This window comes from Dasypus novemcinctus, chromosome 2, assembly GCF_030445035.2.
Source record: "Dasypus novemcinctus isolate mDasNov1 chromosome 2, mDasNov1.1.hap2, whole genome shotgun sequence".
Lineage (NCBI taxonomy): Eukaryota > Metazoa > Chordata > Mammalia > Cingulata > Dasypodidae > Dasypus > Dasypus novemcinctus.
This window is the reverse complement of record NC_080674.1, coordinates 127,650,086-127,672,234: the sequence shown is the minus strand read 5'-3', so window position 1 is coordinate 127,672,234 and position 22,149 is coordinate 127,650,086. Positions and strand designations below refer to the sequence as shown.

Genomic DNA, 22,149 nt, shown 5'->3' with positions numbered 1-22,149 from the left:
AAACAGCCCAAATAAGGCAATGTATCTTGGATATCCAAATCTTAACGTTTCCTCTCTTTCCTCTGCATTTGCCCTGTGTAAGCTACCCCAGTCCACTTCTTTCTAGCACTGTCCTATTCATGAAATGTTTGCAAATAAACTTTTTAACAAACATTTTTAAGTATATTGAATTTGAGGAAATGAGATTTGATTTCATTTTTTGCTATCACATGCTATATTGATGAGTTTTTCAAATTTTCAATTTTGACGTTTTGAATAAAATTGAAATTTCTTTCAAAGCCATTCTTTTTGGAATGGAAAATATATTTTAAAGACTTCTATGCCATGAATGCAATATAAAGATAGTATAAATTTAAAACATAAAGGCACAATATTGTAATATGGGAAAGTCTTTTATAAATGTGGTTTCAATTTTCATCATCTGGAAAGCTATAATATAACTGTCCTTATTTTATTCAAAACATAATTTTCCATATGTAAGTCATGCTATGGTAGTTAACTCTTAAAAAAGTATATATCTCAACTCATTCAGGTCACTCTAGAGAGTAGATTTGTTTAGCATATCTTATAATTTTCTTAATATTAGGTATACTGTACCTGAGAAAGAAAAGGAAGACAAACATAGAGAGGGTTTTGAATCTCAAAGGATAACTAGATGTACTTTCATAGATAAATGAGAAAAAAATAAAGGTCAATAGAATCCACACCAACATTAGAATTCTTAGTCTTCATAAAGAAAAAAAGTGTACATGGTCAATGCCAAAAATGCAATTGGTAGGATGTAAGAAATTTTGTTCTCTCTGCCCATTTAACAGAATCTACTGTAGAACTTTTTGATATACGTCACTGCAGAGTACAAAAAACACTATGCTCCAGTCCCTGAAAAAAAAAATACAATCTACTGTAATGGCATTTTATTTACCAGTAAAGAGGCTTTCAAAATCCATCATTTTCATATGATTTGGCTTCAAATGAGCTTTATTACTAATTGAAAAATGGAAAAAATATTTTGATTATCCATTTTGTCCCATATGCCTGATCAACCCCTGAAATGCTATGTGGATGGACAGAAAGAAGCATAATAAAGGCTTTGATAATGGCCTTGACACTAAAACCACCCACTCCTTGGGGACAGAAGGCTTGTCTCTGCCTTGTCCTGTACCTAGGTCAGGGAGAAAACCTAGAAGGGATGTGACTTTCATGAATCTTTGTTTTGCTAGGAATGGTGGACCTTGTCTCCTCTGTTTGGCTAAACTTCTAGACAGGTCTTTCCACCCATTCCCTCAAAGAATCTGGAAAGAAAACATTCTCATTGAGTTGTCACCAACCATATGCTTTGCCTCAATGCTTCTATTCTTAAGAAGGAACTTCTCCATCTACACCGCAGTCATTAGTGAAGCCTGGGAGGCATCTCTGGTGAAGTTCCCTACTGCTGATCCCACCTTTTGTTAGAACCCTGTGTCCCAAGTATTCTTGGGGTTGTCTCCTTCTCCTGAGGCTCTCACTTATTCCACAACCTGGCCCACAGCAATTTTCACTCTCAATGTGTTTCCTTATCCTTTTCTTAACTCTAGCTGTAGAGGTAGTTTGCAAGTGTTTGCTGTTCTTTAATTTGTATAAGGACATTTTGCTTTTCTACAAGCTGTGATCTGCCACCTTCTTACCCCTGGGGAAGAGAAGTGGATATTATTAAAAGGGGTTTCTGGTCTTAACGATGGTTGTAGGCATATGTAAACAGCATGGGGTATTGTGGCTGCATAGAGAAGAAAAAGTATCCTCAGTAGAGTCTGACCTCATTCACTACTTCCATTTTAGGGTTTGAGAAATAGTCTGGTTATTTGCATGAGGATGTCCTCATGCCAAAATATTTTTCCTGATGACTTCCAGATGTCATCTTCTTTATTTTCTTCCTCCTCCTCCTCTTCTTTCCTTTCCTGCTCCTCTTGCTCTTCAGCCAAGCCAAGGCAAGATGGAAAGCTTGGCAGCTAAATCCCTCATTGATCCCATGCTCCACATGCTCCTGAAGGACCTCCAGGCTGGAGAAGACCCGGCAGCAGCCCATGCACCTAAAGCCACTGTCCAAGGCCACCAGCCAATCAGGTGTTTTGGCCCTGGAATTCTCCTCCAGAACGGGAGGCTCTGCTCTGTCAGCCTCCTCCCTTTCCTCTTGGACTTCCACTTCCAAGCTGGACTCGCTGTCAGTTAGTAGTTCTCTGGTAGGCACGGAAGAATGGATGACCCCTACCTGGATCTTTTCAGGACAAGTAATTTCTTCCATTCTTGTCTTCTTTCGGGGGGGCTCCACTCCTTCCTCTGCATCCCATAAGACAGCTACACCCCTATTCATTTGGACACACATGTAGTAAATTTTCATGACTCTTTCCTTTTTTGTCACATGCGCCGAGTACATGCAGGTCTTACAGACTGAATGAAATGGAAAGGAGACATGTGGAAAAGGGGAGGATGTTTCCCCTCGCTCTGAGTCCTGGAGCCGAGGCATATCGTAGGATCCCAAAGAGTGGCCATCCTGATGTAATTGATTGATTCCTGGGAAACAAAATTTCAGACATAAGAAAAGTCGAATAATTGTGTGAAGTCTGTAGGACTAAAGATGGCCAAGACACTGTCTCTGTGTAAGCATGCAGAATGGAAGTATATATGTATGTAGTGTCTTAGAATTCTGTGTGTGCTGTATGTTATTTGAGGTGTATATGTGGTAAAAAATATATGGAGAATGAGTGTATGGTATGTCTTATGAAATTGTACAGGTATCCTGGGTCCTTTCTGGTGAGTGATTTTGGTGTTGCAAAGAAGGGATGGTTGATGAGTGTGTGTTTATGTGTTATGTGGTGTGACAGTCCATGGCAGCAAAGCGCAGGAGAGGTTTATGTTTTTTGTTAATCAGGAAGACTGTAAGACAAGGCAGAGTGTTAGAGCACATATAATTTAACTCTTACAATGCACAGCTCCATGCAGAATAGAAGGCATTGTGAATGAAGTGGCATGTGGAGGAGAAATATTGTATATGAAATTGTATTGTTTCCAGAACATGAGTTTTCCAGAGTATGTCCTTGTCTGAAGGAGTTGAAACAAGGCATCTGTGTAAGAAGATGTGAGGCACTTACTGAAGTAGGGTGTAAAAGGGTGAGTGTGAGGAATGATTGTGTGAGGGAATGAGCTGTTTATGGGTGATACTGCTAGGGAATGGGAAGGATGGATGGGAAGGAAAGAGTATCTGAGAGAATAAGTGAAACACAGGAGAAATAGCACCATACCTGGTGTGATGGAGTAGGTGTGTGAGAGTATGTGAGGGTTTGTGTTGATCTGAGGGAGAGGGTTCTGATCAAATTCCTACACACTCATCAGCATTTCTACTTCCTCACCTGCAGGTCTGCCAGTGTTCAATGTTGAAACTTTTGCTGAGGAGTTCAGTCCTATTCTTGGAGACAGTTCTATTTTTCTCTCCGCAGGGGTTTCTGTTCTAGGCCCTCTGCCTTGAATCCATTTCCCATTTTGATGGGAAAGTGAATTAAGGAGGGGTTGGTCTGAGTAGCTTAGCTCCATCTCTTGTCTAAGCTCAGATCCCACATTCACATCTGCCTTACCTTCCTTATCATCAAGAGTGATCTTGCCTGCAGAGTTGGCACAGGAAAAATATTCTGAGCCGGAGTTATTCTCTTCTGCTGTCTGAGTCCAGGCTGAGACCACTACAAATGATCCAGGCTTAGAAACATCCTCTTGAAAATTCCAGAATTCTGAGGAATTGAATAGGTGTGAAATTTGCTGGGTTTTGTGTCCATTCAGGAAAGAAAGACAGGCTGAATGGACATTATGTGGCAAGCATTGTTACCACCCATGGAACTTGTTCTTAAGAGAAATTAAAATGACTTTCCCAATCAAAACCTCAAAGTACAAGTAAACATCAACAGTTACTATAATTCTGTTGTGTTGTATGTCTGAGTAGGGCTAGGTAACTGTTTGCTTCTGAAAATGTATACAGAATATTGAAGATTTTGAACCAATTCTGAAATACAGTTTGCAATAAAAAAGGTTGGGTATTATTATTAACACAATTTTCCTGAAAAGAAATTGTGCAAATAGAGGATATGCAGTGAAGGCTTTCTGAAGAATTCTGCATGTGCATATAGAGAAACAGATACATAGATATGCAAATGTAGATATATCGAGATATGCACATAGAGATGATAGAGATAGAGGTAGAGGTAGAGGTAGAGGTAGAGAGCAAGGGAGAGGGAGAAGGTGAGGGAGATAGAGGTAAAAAGTTTTTGAGGGTTCCTCAGTAAGTGGGTATAGTGCTAGAAGTGTTCAACTGAACACTCCATAGCTTTGTCCCAAACTTCTTTTCTGGAAATGGAGTTGCACATTTCTCTTGGACTTTTGACCATCATTTTCAGATCCTTCTGGAGCTTCTCCCAAGAAAAACTTACATAGATTGGTAACCAAGACCCTGGGCAGTCCCTGGGAGAAGGGGTGATTTTTGCGAGTTGCTGGACAAGCAATCTCAGTTTCAATTCAAGGCTGTCATTCTATCCCACCTTCCCACGTGAGCCATCCTCACTTCCACCTTTCCCCCATCCTCATACCAGTATGAATGAGTTTGTCTGCAGAAGAGGCACAGGAGAAGTATTCTGAGCTTGAGTCCTTCTCTGTCACATGACTGTGGTCTTGGAACAACCCAGAAGGTCCAGACTGCGGAATTTCTTCAACCAATTTTGAGAATCCTGGGAAGGAGGAGGGAAATCAGATAAATGGTATTTTTTTTTTTTTTTTTGCATTCACCAAACACTCAAGATAAAGAGCCTCCAACAAGGTCTCTGAGATTAGCTACAGTTTGCACATTTCAGTACTGGCCACATCTCCCCCTCAGTGCTCACTTGCTTCCTCTGGCACAGCTATCCCTGGTTGAGTGATGTCATCTTTGCCAGTGTCCTGGCAACAAAAGACCCTAGCTCAGTTTCCAAACTGTAATCATTATAGTCACAGCCTCTTTTGGGACCTTCCCAATTTATGAGTAAATTCTGGTTTGCTGTTTTGTCCTGGAATAATTTTTTTAAAAATCAGCTTTACCTCTACCATGGGTTTGGATATATCCGGAAAATCCTCAGTTACTTTTTTTCTACTTCCCTTTCCCAGGGAATTGAATTCATAAGCTTTAGTAAATTAACAGGCAAATTCTCATTCCTGAGAAAATAAAATCTCATACACAAATTAAGCCCTTTCTTCTTCACTTTTGCTTCTCAAAATCTATTCAGTTTATCTCTGGGTCATTGGAGAATGACTGGTGTGTCACACTGTGGTGTGGGGATGAGGAAATTTTCATGTGTGTGTTATATTGCTTCTACAGGGAGGTATTATATGTCATGTTTGGTGAGTACAGTCTGTTGTGTGCACATGTCTGTATATGTTTTCATGTTTCATCAACTATTTCATATAGTGTATAGAGGGGTGAGGCGGTAATTGTATATGAAGATAGTGTGCATACGATATGTTTGGGTGACATTACAGCATAAGTCTGTATATGAATAGGCAGTATATTTTCCATATATTGTGAGTGATCTGTGAATCACGTGTTATTGAAGGATAAGCAGATATATGTTTGGTATGTGAGAGACAGCAAGGAATTGAGTATTGTGTGAGATCTGCTGAGACAATGAGGGTGTTACAGGCTGACTATGTGACAGACAGGAGGGAGAACAAAGGTGATGTTTTATATAGATGCAAGGCACACCTATCTCCCAGAGGAGGAAGAGAAGATTTTGAGTTTGTGATTTGACCTGGATATCAGCTTGTTGACAGGGGGTCTCAGCAGGATTTCACAACCTTACTTAATCTGCCTTTCCTAATCCCCACCCCCTCCTTCAGTTCAGACATCTCCACTTAGCAATATTCTTGTTCTCAAAGGAGATGTGGGAGAAATACTCTGAGATAGAGATGGTTTTCCTGATCTTCTGGGGAATGTGACAAGGCTATGTAGTACCTTTTTTATCATCAAGGTTTCTATGAAATGGAATAAAAATTAAAGAAATACATCCATTTTTTACCCATTTAATGAATCTTGATTGCATATCAAGATTATATCCCAGATATTCAAGGACACCATAGCCTCTTTCCTGGTCAAAGCTCCAAAATGTAAATATTGTTAATTCTTAATTTTGTATAGGTATAATGTTGATAGCTAAGTGGACACCTTATTTGGTGGCTGTGGAGCTTGCTTTCAGTCTCTGTGTCTGGAACTGTGCTGCCCCATAGAGGCAGTCAGTATAAGATAGAAATTTTAGTATTTCTGTATTAAATATGTATTTGCCTAATTAAACATATATTGTGCTTATTACATTTTGTGGTAGATAATTGTGACATGTAAATATGGCCCCCCAAGAACCTGTTGACTGTACCTCACTTGATATAAAGGACTTTGCAGATATGATTAAGGCTCCTGAGAAGGAGAGATTATCCTGAGTTGTCTGAGTAAGCCATAAATCTAATGCAGGGATCCTTAAAAGAGGAAGAAGCTCAAAGGCAGCCGAGGTCACAATGGAAGCAAGAGGTAGGCGTGATGAGACAGATAAAGGGGGTGTGAGTCAAGAAGTCCAGGAGGCCCCTATAAGTTGGAAAAGGCAAGTAAGAGATTCTCCCCTGGAGCCTCCAGAAGGAAAGAGCAGTGCAAACACTTTGATGTTACAATATAAGAAGACTCATTTTGGCCTTCTGACCTCCGAAATTGCATGACAGTAAATTTGTTTTGCTTCAAACTGGTGGTAGTTTGTTACAGCAGCAATAGGAAATGAAAACAACAGTTAATACAAGCATATATATCAACCTTAAAAATTTTTGTGTGCTCGGTAGAGAGCTAGGGGCTTTCTCAAAAGTTTACATGTATTAAATCACAGGTTTTATCATCTTTTTAGCTCACCATTTATTACTGACTGTCATGCTTTCTTTATGTTCAATTTACTTTCTGAGTAGATTCTTTGAGTGTTCTTAAAATTTTTTTATATAAGATTTATCCGAAAAAATATTTCCTCTTTGTTTGTATGATAATGACTGTTCTTTATCTCCTATTTACTATTTTATATTGTCTTTAGGATCCTAGAACAATTACTGTTTAGAAATATCTGACAAAGCAACATTCTTTTAAAGCCTTTTGTTTTTCTCTGTAATTTGTAAAGTCTTTATTATTGGAGTTCTGCATTATTTTGTATAGGGTGTTTAGATGTGAATTTATTTTTTTCTATCCTGTAATGGATTCATTGTGCTTCCTGATTCTGATGATCTGTGGGTTTCCTCAATTCTGAAAAATTTTCTGCTCTGAGGATTACCTCACATCTTGTTTTATTCTTCAGAAACCTCAATTTGACCATGCATCATACTTTCCATATTTAATATTTATTAAATGTAATCCATTTATGTTTTCCATCCATTAATCCTTCTGGCTTGTATTGTAGTTAATGCTTAACCTTTGTCCTTCAGTTCACAAATTTTCTTTTCATTGGTCTGTAATTTGCTTTTTAACCTAGTCACCCTTTTGTAATTTGTAGGAAAATATTTTTAATTTCTAAAACATTTATTTGGCAGCAAGTGATAGTTTTCTTTCTTTTTTCTTTTTTTGGTTATGGTTTATTTTTGTTTTCTCTTTCATTGTTTTATATTTTTATTTATTTATTTATTTTTAAAGCTTTAGATTACATAAATGGTACATCCAAAATATAGGGGATCCCCATATACTTTACCCTATCCCCTTCCCCCACTTTTCCCTATTAACAACATCTTTGATTACATTTATTACAATTGATGAGTACATATTGAACCATTAGTCATGGACTATAGTTTACACTATAGCTTACACTTTCAACAACACATTTTTATAGGTTTTGACAAAATGTACAATGGGTTGTATCCGTCACTGCAATGTCATTCAGAACAATTCCAATGTCCCCAAAATGCCCCATGTTATGCCAGTTCTCGCTCTCCCTTATCTCAGAACCTCTGGTGACCACTGCCTTTATATCAGTGTTACAAATTCTTCCATATAGTTGCATTTCCCCACTTCTGTTTGTTCATTCCTCAATATTGAAGATTTTAGGATGGTGATGCCCACTCTGTTTCTGACTTAGAGGAGACTTAGACCCCATGGGGCAAATGGATGGAATTGTCTTCTTGCAGTTGTAGAAACTGTTTTAGGAGTGAGCATTATCCATCATCACCTTGTTGTTAGTTTTCCTGGGTGAGTCCAGTGAACTGGAAAGTGAGTATTGCAATTCTACTGAGATTTAGGGCACAACTGGCCTATGAACAGACTGAAGATTTAAGTCTCTTGTACATATATTTAATGATGATAGTACTAATTATAGGTTCAAATAAAGGGGGCAGAGGAACCATGTGTAGAGAAATTGTAAATGAGCTTAACACTGTTACATTGGGGAAAACATATTCCAAAGTAAGACCCACTGACAGGGTGCCAAATTCCTGAGATTGTCTGCCCTGCCTATAGTGTCCAGATGTCTCTAGAGCCCTCAGGAGCACCCCTGTTTGAGGCACTGTTACTGTGGCCATCAATGAGATCTTCCTGAGATGGGTATAAGCATAACCTCTGGAATAACCTCCCAATTCACTTTGAAATCTCTTACCCATAGAAACTCTCTTGAATTTAATATTTCCCACTTCTGGTCAAGGTCTTTTCCAAAAGCATCACTAGTTGGTCCTTGGTAATAATCCCTTGGTATCAGGGAGGCTCACCCCCAGGAGTTATGTCCCATGCTGGGGGGAATGTAGTGAGTTTATATGCTGAGTTTTGCTTAAAGAGAGGCCACATTTGAGCAACAAGGAGGTTTTCAGGAATTAAGTCAGGCAATATAAAATACTAAGCTAGGTTTCGATGTCACAGGAGCAAGGTTCTTAAGTATAACCATCAATGTCATGAGCCTGGCATATTGATCTGTCCTCTTTCACTAGGCACTGCCCATGTACTCTAGGGATTCTTGATGCACTATTAGAGAATATAACAGAACTTCCAAAGATGGAAATTCAATATTCTTTCACTTATTTGTGGGTCTCCAACTACTGAGACAACACCCCATGACCACTTGAACATATTCATATTATATAAAAGCATGCCCCAGGTACACCCCTCCCACACTTTCCATTAGCATCTTTCATTACAACCACACTAGTGATCCTCCCCTGCCACAGTTGCAAGCCTTCTACATTCCAAAACTCCCCCAAAACAAAGTAAAAAAAAGAAAGAATTACAAATAATAACAAAAAACAAATAAAATACAAAATTTAAAAAAAATAATTAAAATAAAAATTTGCAAATCTTTCATCATCATGTTATATTTTATGTACAGTGACAATTTCTTCTATATGTTTCCCCAGTGTCTTAATTTTTTCACTTTATTTTCAAAGATTTAGGTTACAGAAAGATCATATAGAAAATATAGGGGATTCCCGTATACCTACCTCCCCCCCTTCTCACATTTTCCCCTGTTGATAACATCTTACATGAGTATGGTACATTTGCTATAACTGATGGACAAATATTGAAGCTTTGCTACTAACCATGGTTAATGGTTTACATTGTGGTTTACATCTTGCACCATTTACTTTTATATGTTTGACAAAATTTATAATGACCTGTATGCACTAATATTGAGGGCTTGACATATTGGTTTGTTTTCTTTTATTTGGCACTGCCTATATTCTTAAGAGATTCTTGCCCCTAATCTTGAGAACATAGCAGGACTCCCCCAAATGGGAGTTTAAAATGTTCATCTTATTATAGTGTGTTATCTCAGTGAGTGGAGACCCACACAGTAAATTTCCATTGGTTTAAACATACTTATTTGCCTTCCTTATAGGTTGTTCAGTTAAATTATCTCATTGTAGTTAAAACTTGCTGTTTCTTGTGTGGCAGACTCTACCTCGTAATTGTGAGTATTTTGTAATTTTTGATTTTGAGTTTATCTTTAGCAAAGCATCATATATAAGATACTCTTCAGCAAGCTTGACTGACAACCCAGAGCACTTTTATTTCTTCCACTTTTTATCAAGCTATTACTAGCTGTAGTTCTATTTTACATTGATTTTTCATTTTTAGGTTTAACTGAAATACATCAATTGTGGGGACCTGTACCCATGAACTGTCTCCCTTCCCATAAAAGACATCATTTTTCCCAAGGTATGTTCACAAAGTTCTTCCTCCACCCATGTGCAGAAAAAAAAAGTATTTGTGATGAGTTCCTGCTGATGGTCCAGAAACAGAAAACTAGACATTTACTGAGAGGAAAGGAGAAGAAAATTATGACTAGGCCCATAGTATACATTTCTATCAGTTGCTGAGCAACAATGCAGAGCTGGACTTCTACAGTTATGCTTAGACTCCCACAATCTGAAATAACTAGACTTTTGTTCTTCCTTGCTCCTTACCAGCACAAGAGAGCATGTGTAAAGAGGAGTCACAGGAGAAGTATTCTGATACAGAGGATGTGTCTTTTTCCTCACAAACCAGGGTAGTCTCCTCCAAATGATACCCAGATTGTGGAATATATTTGCATAAGTTTGTGGTCCCTAAAAAGTGGAATAGAAATCATAGAGATACAGTGAGTATTGATACATTCAGTCATTCATCCATTCAACCATAAATATTCTGAATATTTGTCATGTTCTGAGCTCTAGATCAGATATATTTCCTGACCTCATGAGAAATAAATTCTGTATCCTGCTCAAAACCCAACACGTATGGACACATAAACATTTGTATTACATTAGCATTTGGTGTTGGGATTTGGACTGGAGTTGCATTACTGTTATATTCCTGATTGTGCCAGAAATTGCAAAGAAGCAGAACTATTGATTTCCATTATTTGGTCAAACTTTTCTTCTGGAATACTCCTCACAGGGAGCCTAGATGGTCTCATACTACAGCCCAGGGCATAACTTTATACTCAAATATACCAAGATTCCTGATGAAACTGCAGGGCTTCATGTAAGACAGGAATTTCTAACTACAATATCTGCTTCCATTCTGCTCCCCTCCCACCACTCTTCTCTCCAAATCCCCTTTCCAAGAATGTATAATTTCCCTCAACAGTTGTCTCTAGCTTTGGCAGAGAACTTGCCTTTCAATATCCTTTGCTTCTACGTGGATCTTGCCTCAATGTTCCTCACACCTACCTACATTCATTACAATTTTTGGTATCTTTGCCTTCCTCCACATTTTTCACTGTAAAGTAAACTCACCATCCAATCTCCCAGAGATTTACCTCAAATGGAACTATTAATATATTTTTATTTTTGAAGAAACTAAATATTCATGATTTCTTTATATCACTGTCCATGTTTCAAATGTTAATCAAGCTCACTGCTCAGTATTTAATGGTTCAGGTTCAATATGATTAATCACCCTTTGTCATGCAGGAGTGGGTCTCATATATATATTATGTCCATAATGGAGAAAAATTGTATGTGGTGAGTCCAGTATGCTGGATGTGTAAAAATTCATAACATGTTGGTTAAAACTGGGTTAGGGGTGGTGGGCTTGGCCCAGTGGTCAGGGCGTCCGTCTACCACATAGGAGGTCCGCGGTTCAAACCCCGGGCCTTCTTGACCCTTGTGCAGCTGGCCCGTGCGCAGTGCTGATGCACGCAAGGAGTGCCGTGACACGCAGGGGTGTTCCCTGCTTATGGGAGCCCCATGTGCAAGGAGTGCGTCCCATAAGGAGAGCTGCCCAGTGCAAAAGAAAGTGCAACCTGCCCAGGAATGGTGCCACACACACAGAGAGCTGACACAACACGATGATGCAACAAAAAGAAACACAGATTCCCGTGCTGTTGACAACAACAGAATCAGACAAAGGAGATGCAGCAAATAGACACAGAGAGCAGACAACCAGAGTGAAGGGGGGAAAGGAGAGAGAAATAAATAAATAAATAAATAAATAAATAAATCTTAAAAAAAAAACTGGGTTAGGGTATAATGTGTGATTAAGTTGATATGTGTAATATGATTATGAGATGAGTTTGGTGTAAGGGCAGATGATATAGTTGGTATGTTTCTATATATTAATTCTACCCCATAACTGTGTATGTGTACTGTGTGTTTCATGATTATAGATTAGTGTTTGTGGGTGTATGATGTGTCATTATGTAGTTTAGCTATGCAGTGTATAGGAAATGTAGGGTAAAGTTAGAACAAGAATACTAGGATCCTTATTGCCAACATCTGAGCTCACTCAATGGACAAAAGTTCCATACCAGGAGCAGCAAGCTGAGAACAGAGATTACTACCCCCACTGCCCACTGGAGGAGAGATAGGACATAAGAAGAATTCTTAAGTTCTCTCCAAAATGAACTGATGTTTTTTAAAACATAACATAAGGAAATGTAAGTGGAAAGCAATGGAGATACTGGTGGAAACAAATCTCATGAGCTTCATAGTAGTTCTATGAGAGTAATAAGCTAAAGTGTAGGACAGCAAATTTACCAGAGAGAACCAAATAAAGAAAGAGCTATAAAGAAACCCCCTGAAGTAAGAACAAACCTGAAAAACTGGTCTCAAAACTGCCCCTGCACATGAGTCTGAATTAAATGGGATCAGATTGTTAAACAAGTGCATCGAACAGATTGTTAAATAAATGCAGAGAACCAACAAAAACAAGAGAGCAATCAGCAAGCAATAACTGGAGCTTAACAATTGAGTGTGATATTTTAAGTACAGACAAGTCACTTAGCAGAGATATCAGAGAAAAGAGAGTCCAGCTAAAACCACTCTCATGCCAGGCTGATTATGGCTCTGACTTGTGATATCAAATGTTTTTCGCCACAGAAGAAATAGACTTTACTAAAATAATCCAGCCAAATCATTAAACAAACAAGCAAATGATGACCATGATATGCATTTGGAAGGAAGGGACATATCAGTATTGAATTGTTACAATATATGATCTAAAATGTCCACTTATCAATAAAAAATTAGAAGACATGCAGAGAAGCAGGAATTTGTGACCTATATGCAGGAAAAAAGCAGGTAACATACACTGCTGGGAGAGGAACCAGATATCATATTTAATAGACAAAGTTTTTAAAGCTGCCATTACAAATATGTTCAAAGGATGATAGTAAGGAATGCTTAAAGAATTAAAGATGTGATTATATCTCCTCAAATAGAGAAGATCAAAAATATTAAAATTTTAAACAAAAAGCAAAAGAAGTTTCTGGAGTTAAAATGTACAAAAAAAACAAATTTTAATTCACTGGAGGGGCTCAATAGTATAATTGAATGGTGGAAGATAGAATCAGTGGATTTGTAAATTTTCAAAGATTAAGGTATTCAAAGAGCAGTGTGAAAAAAAGAATAAAAATAATTGAACAAAGCTACAGAGAAAGTTGGTTCACCATTAAGCTCACCAATATAGATGCAGTGGTAACACCAGAAGGAAAAGAGACAAAGGATTAGAAAAAAATATTTAAAGAAATTACGGGGAAAACTCCCCAAATTTTAGGAGAGGTACTAACTTACACATACAAGTGATAGAGACTATGCTACAAGAATTTCCACATACTCTTGAGAAGGATGAACAAAATGAGATCCATGCTTAAACATATTATAATAAAATGCTGAAAGGCAAAGAAAAAGAGTAAATCTTAATAGCAGCAAGAAAAAAATGACTCATTCTCAGAATAACAGCTGACGTCTCATCAGAAACAATGCAGGCAGAATGTAGTGGGATGAAATATTCAAAATACTGAAAGATAGGAAATAAAGAACCTCTCCACCAAGAATATTATATCCAGCAAAACTATCTTTCAAAAAATGCTGGAAAAATAAGAGCAAACTAAATATAAAACAAGCAAAGGGGAATGAAATAATAAAGCATAGAGCTGAAATTAATTAAATCAACAACAAAAAATTATAGAAAATCAATGAAAGCAATGATGGATCTTTGAAAAGTTCAACCAAGTTGGCAAACTTTTAGCTAATCTGACCATGAAAAGGAGAAAACTCAAATTGCTAGAATTAAGAAAGACATTATTTCCAACCTTAGAGAAAAAAAATACCTCTAAACAAATGCTAGGAGAAACTGTTTAACAAATTAGAAAACTTACGTGAAATAGAATCAACTCAAGAAAAGCACAATTACCAAGATTGAATCAAGAAATAATAGAAAGCCTAAATAAACCTAGCAACAAAAATAGAGTTGAGTTTAGTTATCAAAAACTTCCAACAAAGTAAAGTCAAGCCTAGATGGATTCATTTCTGATTCTACTATATAGTAAAAGAAAACAAATTCTCATGAAAGCTTCCAAAAATAGAAGAGTAAAAGTTTTCCTCCTTATTCTATGAGGTTATTATTAACCTAAAAAAAATTTTTTAAATTAAAAATCACAGATGAAAACATCAAAAAGAAACCCAAAAACTGCAGAATCAATGCCTAACAATATATAAAAAGGAGTATACAACATGAATATGTAAGATTTACCCCAGGAATATAAGTTTGGTTAACATTTGAAAATCAATCAATGCAATCCAACATATCAATAGGATAAAGGGCAAAAACTACATAAATATTTAAATAGATGCAGAAAAGCATTTGACAGAATCTAAATGACCTTCATGATCAAACATTCAAAAACCTAGAACAAGAAGAGAACTTCGTCAGACTGATGAAGGAAATCTATGAAATAAATATGACTAGCATCTTAATGGTGAAAGACTACTTTTCTAAAAGATAAAGAACAAGATCAAGGATGTCTACTCTCACCACTTCTATATGATAAATATGGCATTGTACTATAGCTTCTAACCTGGGCAATTTAGTACTAAAGTGAAATAAAAGGCATCCAGACTTGAAAGGAAGAAGTAAAAATATAGAATGAGAGGTTGAAAAACAACAGATACTTTGGAAGACTCATAGAGGGAAAAAAACAATAGTTTAGGACTCAGACAAAAATTAAAGTAAAACTACTTCTTACAGACCCTCACTGAAGTAAATGGCAAAAAATTCAAGCAGAAAGAAAATAATACAGAGAAGCCCAGAAAAGCGAAAAATGCAAGAAGAAATAAAAATCAAAGAAAATGTAAGGTCTGAAGAATTCTAAATTAAAAGCAATGAAAATTTTGTTTTATTATAAATAATGTATAATACATTATATATATATATTAACATACACAACAGTAATACAATAATTTTAAGAGTGGAGTAAGTGATAGTGCATCCTTATAATAGCCTTCTTAGATTGAATAATGGTAGAAAATGCATTTTTCCCTTTTTTATTATGTCATATTCGCTAAAAGTATTTAGTGGTGAATGTTGTAGAACTAATTTATTTTCAAGTCATTCTTGTACAGAAGGAAAGGCAAAATTTCAAAGATTTTTGAATCTAGGTGAATAGAGAATAATACATGCATGTTTTTTGTGTCATCCCTTTAATGTTCGGTAGATTTTAAATTTTGCAAAATAAAATGATAGGAAAAGAGAAAATAAGAGAATAAAAAGTGAGGGTTAGCACTATAGGCAGGCAGAAAATGGAGAAATAGAAATGTGAGTGTGTTGTATCATTATGTGAGCATTTGGATTCATAGGAAGGACTACAAAGAAATAAGAGAAAAGGATATGGCTTGTGAGGCTCACCTGTGTAGGGACAAATGTGAAAACATTGGCTATAAAAATATATGGATGTGTTGGGGTGAAGATTCATTTTTCTGTGTGAACCTGGGCAGCTTTGGGAATCTAAACTCAGTATTGCAAAATCCCTAACCTTGAGCAACAGTTTTACAAAATTCCTCTGTGCCCCTCCCTCACACCACCATCCCCACCTCAGTTAAGAGTCCTACACAAAGACATGTGTTCTACTCTTGAAGGTAAAGACAGAGACAAGTTGTTTCTTCTTCAGGAGCCTTGAACTGGGTTTTTCTGTATTGTACCTCAAGTCCAACTCTGGAGGATCCTTCCACCTCTAGCCTGTCCTAAGCTGCTAGTGTTTTCACTTCTATTGGATAATGTAACATCCACTCTCCTGGCTCATATAATGTATTCTTCTCATGTTTCTCTGATAAAACTCTCATCCCCTTGATCCCTTTCCTGACAGTTCCTCAAACAGAAACATAGTTTCCACTGATTTCTTTGGATTTCCTCCAGTCTTCTCAGGTATCTACCCTTCAGAATATATTGGTTCTACTACTGATCTCCTGAGCATTTTTGGAGAAAAGAGAGAAGCATTTTGAGTTTCATCCTGGACTTGGCAGCCTATATCAGCCGATGGCCAGAGCCCCTCAGCTTCTTTCAGGGCTATGCTTAGATTCCAAATTCTCTTCAGCATTCTTTTCAATATTTTCTCCTTACCAGCACCAATGAGCTTATCTTCAGATGAGATACAGGAGAAGTATTCTGAGGAGGAGGAGGAAGTCTCCTGTGCTTTCTTCCTTTGGGTTGTGGTCATCCCTTTACGTCTACACTGAAGAGCATATTTGAAATTCAACTTTCCTAGGGAATTAAAAATAAAAGAGTATTGTTCATGTTTGATGTTTATGAGCACACTTTCACCCATTAAACAATTACTGAAAGTCTACTTTTTGGCACATCCAGTTAACACACACTGCTTTCACGTTCATGGGTAGCATAGTCTGGTTCCTATCACTGAAAATTTTAAGTGTAAAGTAACATTGGTTGCGTCAATATATGTCACAGATGAGTGGATTTGCACAATGTGTATTCTTTGTAAACTGAATTGTCTCCTTTCTACCTGGGTATACTATTAGATTAGATTTTACTTATCAGACCCTCTTTTAGTTAGTTCTGACCATGCGAATAAGTTTTCTGCAAAGTAAAATGGGTGCAAGTGACATTTGCCCCCTCTAGACAAACATGAAACCTCCCTCTGTGACCTTCCATGCTTTTTCTTTTTCTGACTGGCTGGGATATTGATAGGCCAGGTGACTTTGGAGGGGGCATGTCAATGATCACAAAGTCTCCATCAGCCTGGGACCTCATGAAGCAGAATGTCCCTAGAACCTAAACATATACCCTGAATTATTATATAAGCAAAACATAGATTTGTGCATTAGTTACTACAGCCCCATGTACTTTAACTAGTGAAAGGGTTGTGATATGTTTTTGAGAAGCAGAGCATTGTGCTGGTACATTGTAAGTGGCAAATTATATTAGGTATTAATACTTAACTTCCTCTGACTTATTTATGAGCTCTGTATGGTTATGTGTGAAGAGGTGTGTATGGTTATGTGTGAAGAGGTGTGTGTGCTTTGCATATCTCATAGTTAACACTCAATAAGAACTCTCGAATATGCACTAATTTTATTAAAGGTATGTCAAGTATCAGCCATGATGTAGAGCATGCAACCACTCATCTTTGCCCTCTCCCCAGTGTGTCAGGTTTTAGTAAGAAGAAAATCATCACATACTTTTTCCTCCTTCAATCTTCTCTAAAAATTTGGTTTCATAGAATGAAGAAAACTTACTCCCAGGCTTCCTCTCCCAGGGCTTGGTTTTAACATGCAGAAACCAAAACTTTCTTGGAAATAAATCTCAGGTTGCCATCAGAATTATGATCCAGCATATATAAATTTGGAATAGGCTCTATTCTGGCCCCGCCCTCTACTGAGCAAGTCTTCTCTCTTAAGGGTTACTTATTTACTGTTAGCCTCCTTAGTGCCCAGGACTATCTCAGTTCTCTGTGTTTCAAGAAAAGGCCTGACCCTGATCCTCAATTCAACCATTGTGGTTTAACAGTGTTTTTGTATGTATGTGTAACATTTCCTGTTTTTTCTTATATTCCACATAGAAGCCCTATAATTATACAGCCATAGTATGAGATTAAACAATTTTTACTCTTAAGTCAATAATCCTTTATATTTCTTTATATATCCCCACATAGCCAGGTTTTCAGTGCCCAAACTTTACTTTCTTTTTTCAAGTTGTTCACTCATCCTCATGAGTCACATTATCTTTTTAAAAGGAGGAAGTATTAGACAGTTTCTGATAACATATTTTACTTACTCAATGTCCTTAGTAAGAAATAAAATAAAAGGAAATGGGTTTTATGAGGAAAATATGACAGAGCAACCCAGATGGACTTCAGATGGCTAGCACAGACTTGAAGCAGCAGAGACAAGGACAGAATCACACAATCCTTCTCCTCACTCTCAGACCATCTGGATCCTGAGGAAGATTGGCATCCACTTCTCTTTCTTTCACTCTCCCTACCCACCTCTTCCCCTCACCCACTACAACTAGGATTCATTTTTCCATCCCTTCTTAGAAGGCAATTCTTGATTACCCTACACCTAGAGAATATGCTTAACACATACTTCTTGATGTCTTGACAGTTTCTTGGGAGTCTATGATTTCCAGATGTTTCCTTTTTCGTTTTTGTTTCATGGTTCAGCTCTCTGGAAGGGACTCAAATCAGGTCCTCTTCCCTCTGAAACTCTGCTCTTCTTAGCTTTCAGGAAATCTGTTGCTGTTTGCTCTGAATCTATTTTGTATATTTACGAACAAGAAATCAATTGGAAAGCTGCCTTCTGACCAGCTCCCTGGACTGACCAGTGCTTAGTACACCCTCAGGGCTATTATGATGCAAGTGATCGCTAAGGTTTCAGCAGGATTCTCTGACCTATTAATGACACCAGTGCATTCTAGGGACTCAGGAAGGATTCAGAGGACTACATGCCTACCACACCCCAATGCTTGGGTGGGTCCTTTTAGCCAATGGAAACTCTATCGTTAACTTGACTTTTTATATCCTGCACCTTGTTATCAAAATTTGATAGATGACTTGAGTTAGCTAAAGACAATGGTATTATGCAAATCTCCCCATTATGCAAATCTCCCCAATGGTAAGGATAGGCATTTTCTTAGAGGTCACACTTATCTCATAGAAAATAGTCAATATATATCTTATAATTATTACTATTTAAGTTATGTATAAACATAAGTGTAACACACATGTATGTTAGTGTTTAGGTGTGGATTTGAGAATATCTCCTAATTTCATAAAACCCATTGCTTTATTTCCACCACTATTAGGAGCATTCCCATGCATTTCACATGTAGACATTGTCTCTTTTGCCACTTTCCGCTTTACACTTTCCCCAAGAGCCAGTATTTGTGGAAAGGAAAAACCCCTGGCTACACATCTCCTGTCCCTCATCAGGAATTCTGTTCTTGTTAACCCTGAAAGGTCTCACTCTCCAGGCCTCTGTTCTTGACTTCAATCTATACCATCTGGGAACAGCTAGGGCCTATATAAGGTTTGAATTCTGGGATCACCTCCAATCAACCTCCCACCCACTGCTGAACACACTTCTCCAAAGGCAATATAGGTAAACTTTCAACCTTAGCATTATTAGAATCAGGCTATATATAACCTGGCCTCTCTCTATTTCCTTTACCTCTAATATGTACCACCTCTGGGTCTTTCTCCTACTTACCAATGATCTCAGTCTCTCAAAAAAAAGTCATTATTTTCCTTCTATATTCTTCCAAATTTCCTTTCAGAGGCCCCATTCCAGTGAATTTAGAAGCTCAAATAAATCAACAGGTTGATTCCTAAGGAAATAAAATCTCTAAGAGCCCTTTTCTTTTACAAAATATTAACTCTTTAATCAGATTTTCCCCTTCACTCATCAAAACTTTAATTATATTTGGTATAATGTGTGGAGTAGGTGTACATGCAATTGAAAGTTATGTCTGTGGTTGGATCATGTAAGTGTGTGTGTGTATTCTCTTTTAAAATTGGGAATAACACATGCTATATTGTGTGTGGTAAGTGTTAATACTGAATGTTTAGAGGCTGTGGGTGTGAGAAGTGCTTGTTTTGAGAATAACTTAAGTTTTTCCATGTCTTTATATGTTGTCTCTGTATCCACAAAACCTAGAGTCAGGTGTTATGTCTATAGACATGTGTCTTAGCAGTGTGGATTATGCATATTACTTTGATATATAGTTTCAAAAATAGGTAATTCTCATGTTGCACATTGGATATGTTATGTTATCTGTATGAGATCATAGGGCTACAAATGTGTTCCTAAGAACTGGTGACACAACACAAGTTTAAGAAAGTGAGAGTATGACAGGAAGATAGAGCTATGAAAATGCATGGATATATGAATGTTGGCAATGTTGGCAGAGGATAAGGGGAAGTGAATATGAAAGTGTGATGTCTTCTTCCTGGATTATAATTATAGAAAAGTAGGTTCCAAAGAAGTTAAAATAGAGTGTAAATTTATTCATGTAAATAGTTGTATATGATAGCAAGAAAATATGAATATAAGAGTAAATATGGTGTTATGGATTGAATTATGTCTCGCATGAAGACATATTCAAGTTCTAACCCCTGGTTCTGTGAGTGTGAACCCACTTGTAAATAGAATCCAAATGAGGCCAAAAAGAGTCCAAAGTAGGTCTTCATCCAGTATGATTACAGTCTTTATTTACAGAGAAAATTGGGCATAGTAGCAGGAGGAGACAGAAGGAGAGAGACAGATGGCCATGTGACAGCATAGAGATGGATTGCTAGCAAATCAGCAGCAGAACACTACAGACTTCAGAGAACTCATGATCCTGCTGATAAATTGATTTTGGACTTCTAGCTTTCAAAACTGAAAAAATAAATTTTTGTTGTTTAAGCCAACCAGCCTGTGATATTTGTTATAGCATCTCTGGCAAACTAAGACATATGGGAATAATTCTATGAGGTAAAGAGTATGTGAAAGGTAAGGCTTGAGAAGACATGAGAAAATGACTATGAGTGAGTATATAAAGGAAGTGGGACATAGGGAATAAAGTAAAAAAAGTGATGGAAGGGGCTGCTAAATTTTATGACTGTGACAGTGAAGGTGGAGAGATGGATATGTGTGTGAGGATGTTAGGGTACAAGGGGACTTTTCTACAGTTCACTATTCTGCTCACCACCCCTCACCTATGTGAAAACTCTGTACTAAGTATCTTTGGCCTAATCTCAAGAGTGAAGCATTGGTTCCTCCTACAATGTATCATTCTGGAATGTTCTGCCCTGCACTCTGTGTCCAATCTTTTCTGTATCCTCTTCCTTTCAGCTGGACATCTCTCCCTATCAGAACCTGCACCATGATGGTGTGAACTACATTTTGCTTTACTGGTTTAGAATAACTTACTCTTCCTTTGAATTTTGAGGACCATTTCAATAGTTCCCAATTCTTTTTGTTGTTGTTGCCATTTTTGCTTTCTTTCATTACATTGCTGCAGCATCCCTTGTAGCATTCAACTGAAATTAATTGTTTGCCTTTTTATTCTTATTTTCTCCTTCTCTCCTTACTCCTTTCTTTCCTTCCTTCTTTCCCTTCTTCCCTCCTTCCTCTCTCTTTCTTTTTCCCTTTGACACTATTTTAGCTAATTTTTCCACAGTCTTTCAATGGCATTAACAGATAACTTTTCCCAGTTTATTCTCTTCCTTTTATCATTTCCAAATTATCACTGAGAATTCAGGAGCTAGTTTCTAGGGAAAAAAATAGCTAAACTACATGACTTCAGACTTCTGCTTCCCTTCTCCATTGCTGATAACATGTTTCTTGCTCCTGCTATAGCTCACTCAAAATCTTGGTCTTTATCTTCCTAAGTCAAAGTTCTTAGTTGGGTTTCTCAGGCCTTATAATTTACTCTTGGAGAAATTTTTTAAGTATTATCAATCCATAAGACAGTGACTAGAGGTTAGATTTCTCTGTCACTTCAAGCCTACATCACTCTATCTGGCAGCTAGTTTTTACAATTTGTAGTGTGCAGATCTGTGATAATTATTTACTTCTACTGTAGCTAGAATATCAATCATTATTATTGATGCTCTTTCTAATTTAGTTGGGCTCAAAAGACAGAATTTAAGAAAACCTGCCTTCACAGAGCCAAATTAATGGCATGTCAAATATAATGATGAATTTCAATGCAATGATCATCAGGGAGAAATAGAGATAGAAATTATATAAAAACTAAATTATATGGAGAATAGCTGTGGGCATGTTAATATCCACATAATAGGATTTTAAGGAGAAAAGTAAACTAAACAAAGGAGAAGAAATATTTATAAAATAATAAAATTTTGTTCTATGCCTGAAAAGAAGAACAACTCTCTTTGTGGAATCATTGGA

The 22,149-nt window shown here is 37.1% G+C and overlaps 1 protein-coding gene across 1 annotated transcript; it reads right to left on the bottom strand.

Annotated features, from left to right (window-relative positions):
- Nucleotides 1-936: 936 nt before the first annotated feature.
- Nucleotides 937-18,556, bottom strand: LOC131280160 (protein FAM170A-like). The gene is made up of 6 exons (XM_058306285.1): nt 18,340-18,556; nt 16,358-16,498; nt 10,444-10,584; nt 4,605-4,742; nt 3,606-3,755; nt 937-2,547 (listed from the first exon to the last, which is right to left on the bottom strand). Exons 1-6 carry the CDS (start codon nt 18,407-18,409, stop codon nt 1,835-1,837), a joined length of 1,353 nt encoding a protein of 450 aa, XP_058162268.1. The 5' UTR covers nt 18,410-18,556; the 3' UTR covers nt 937-1,834.
- Nucleotides 18,557-22,149: the final 3,593 nt, after the last annotated feature.

What these genes read in the sequence shown, in the direction of transcription:
- LOC131280160 (XM_058306285.1), bottom strand. Translation starts at nt 18,409, where the DNA reads ATGAAACAAAAACGAAAAAGGAAACATCTGGAAATCATAGACTCCCAA. An exon ending in ACACATGCTCTCTTGTGCTG is followed by an intron (nt 4,743 to 10,443) that starts GTAAGGAGCAAG and finishes CCTCCTTCCCAG; the next exon opens with GATTCTCAAAATTGGTTGAA. An exon ending in CACTCTTGATGATAAGGAAG is followed by an intron (nt 2,548 to 3,605) that starts GTAAGGCAGATG and finishes TTTGTTTCCCAG; the next exon opens with GAATCAATCAATTACATCAG.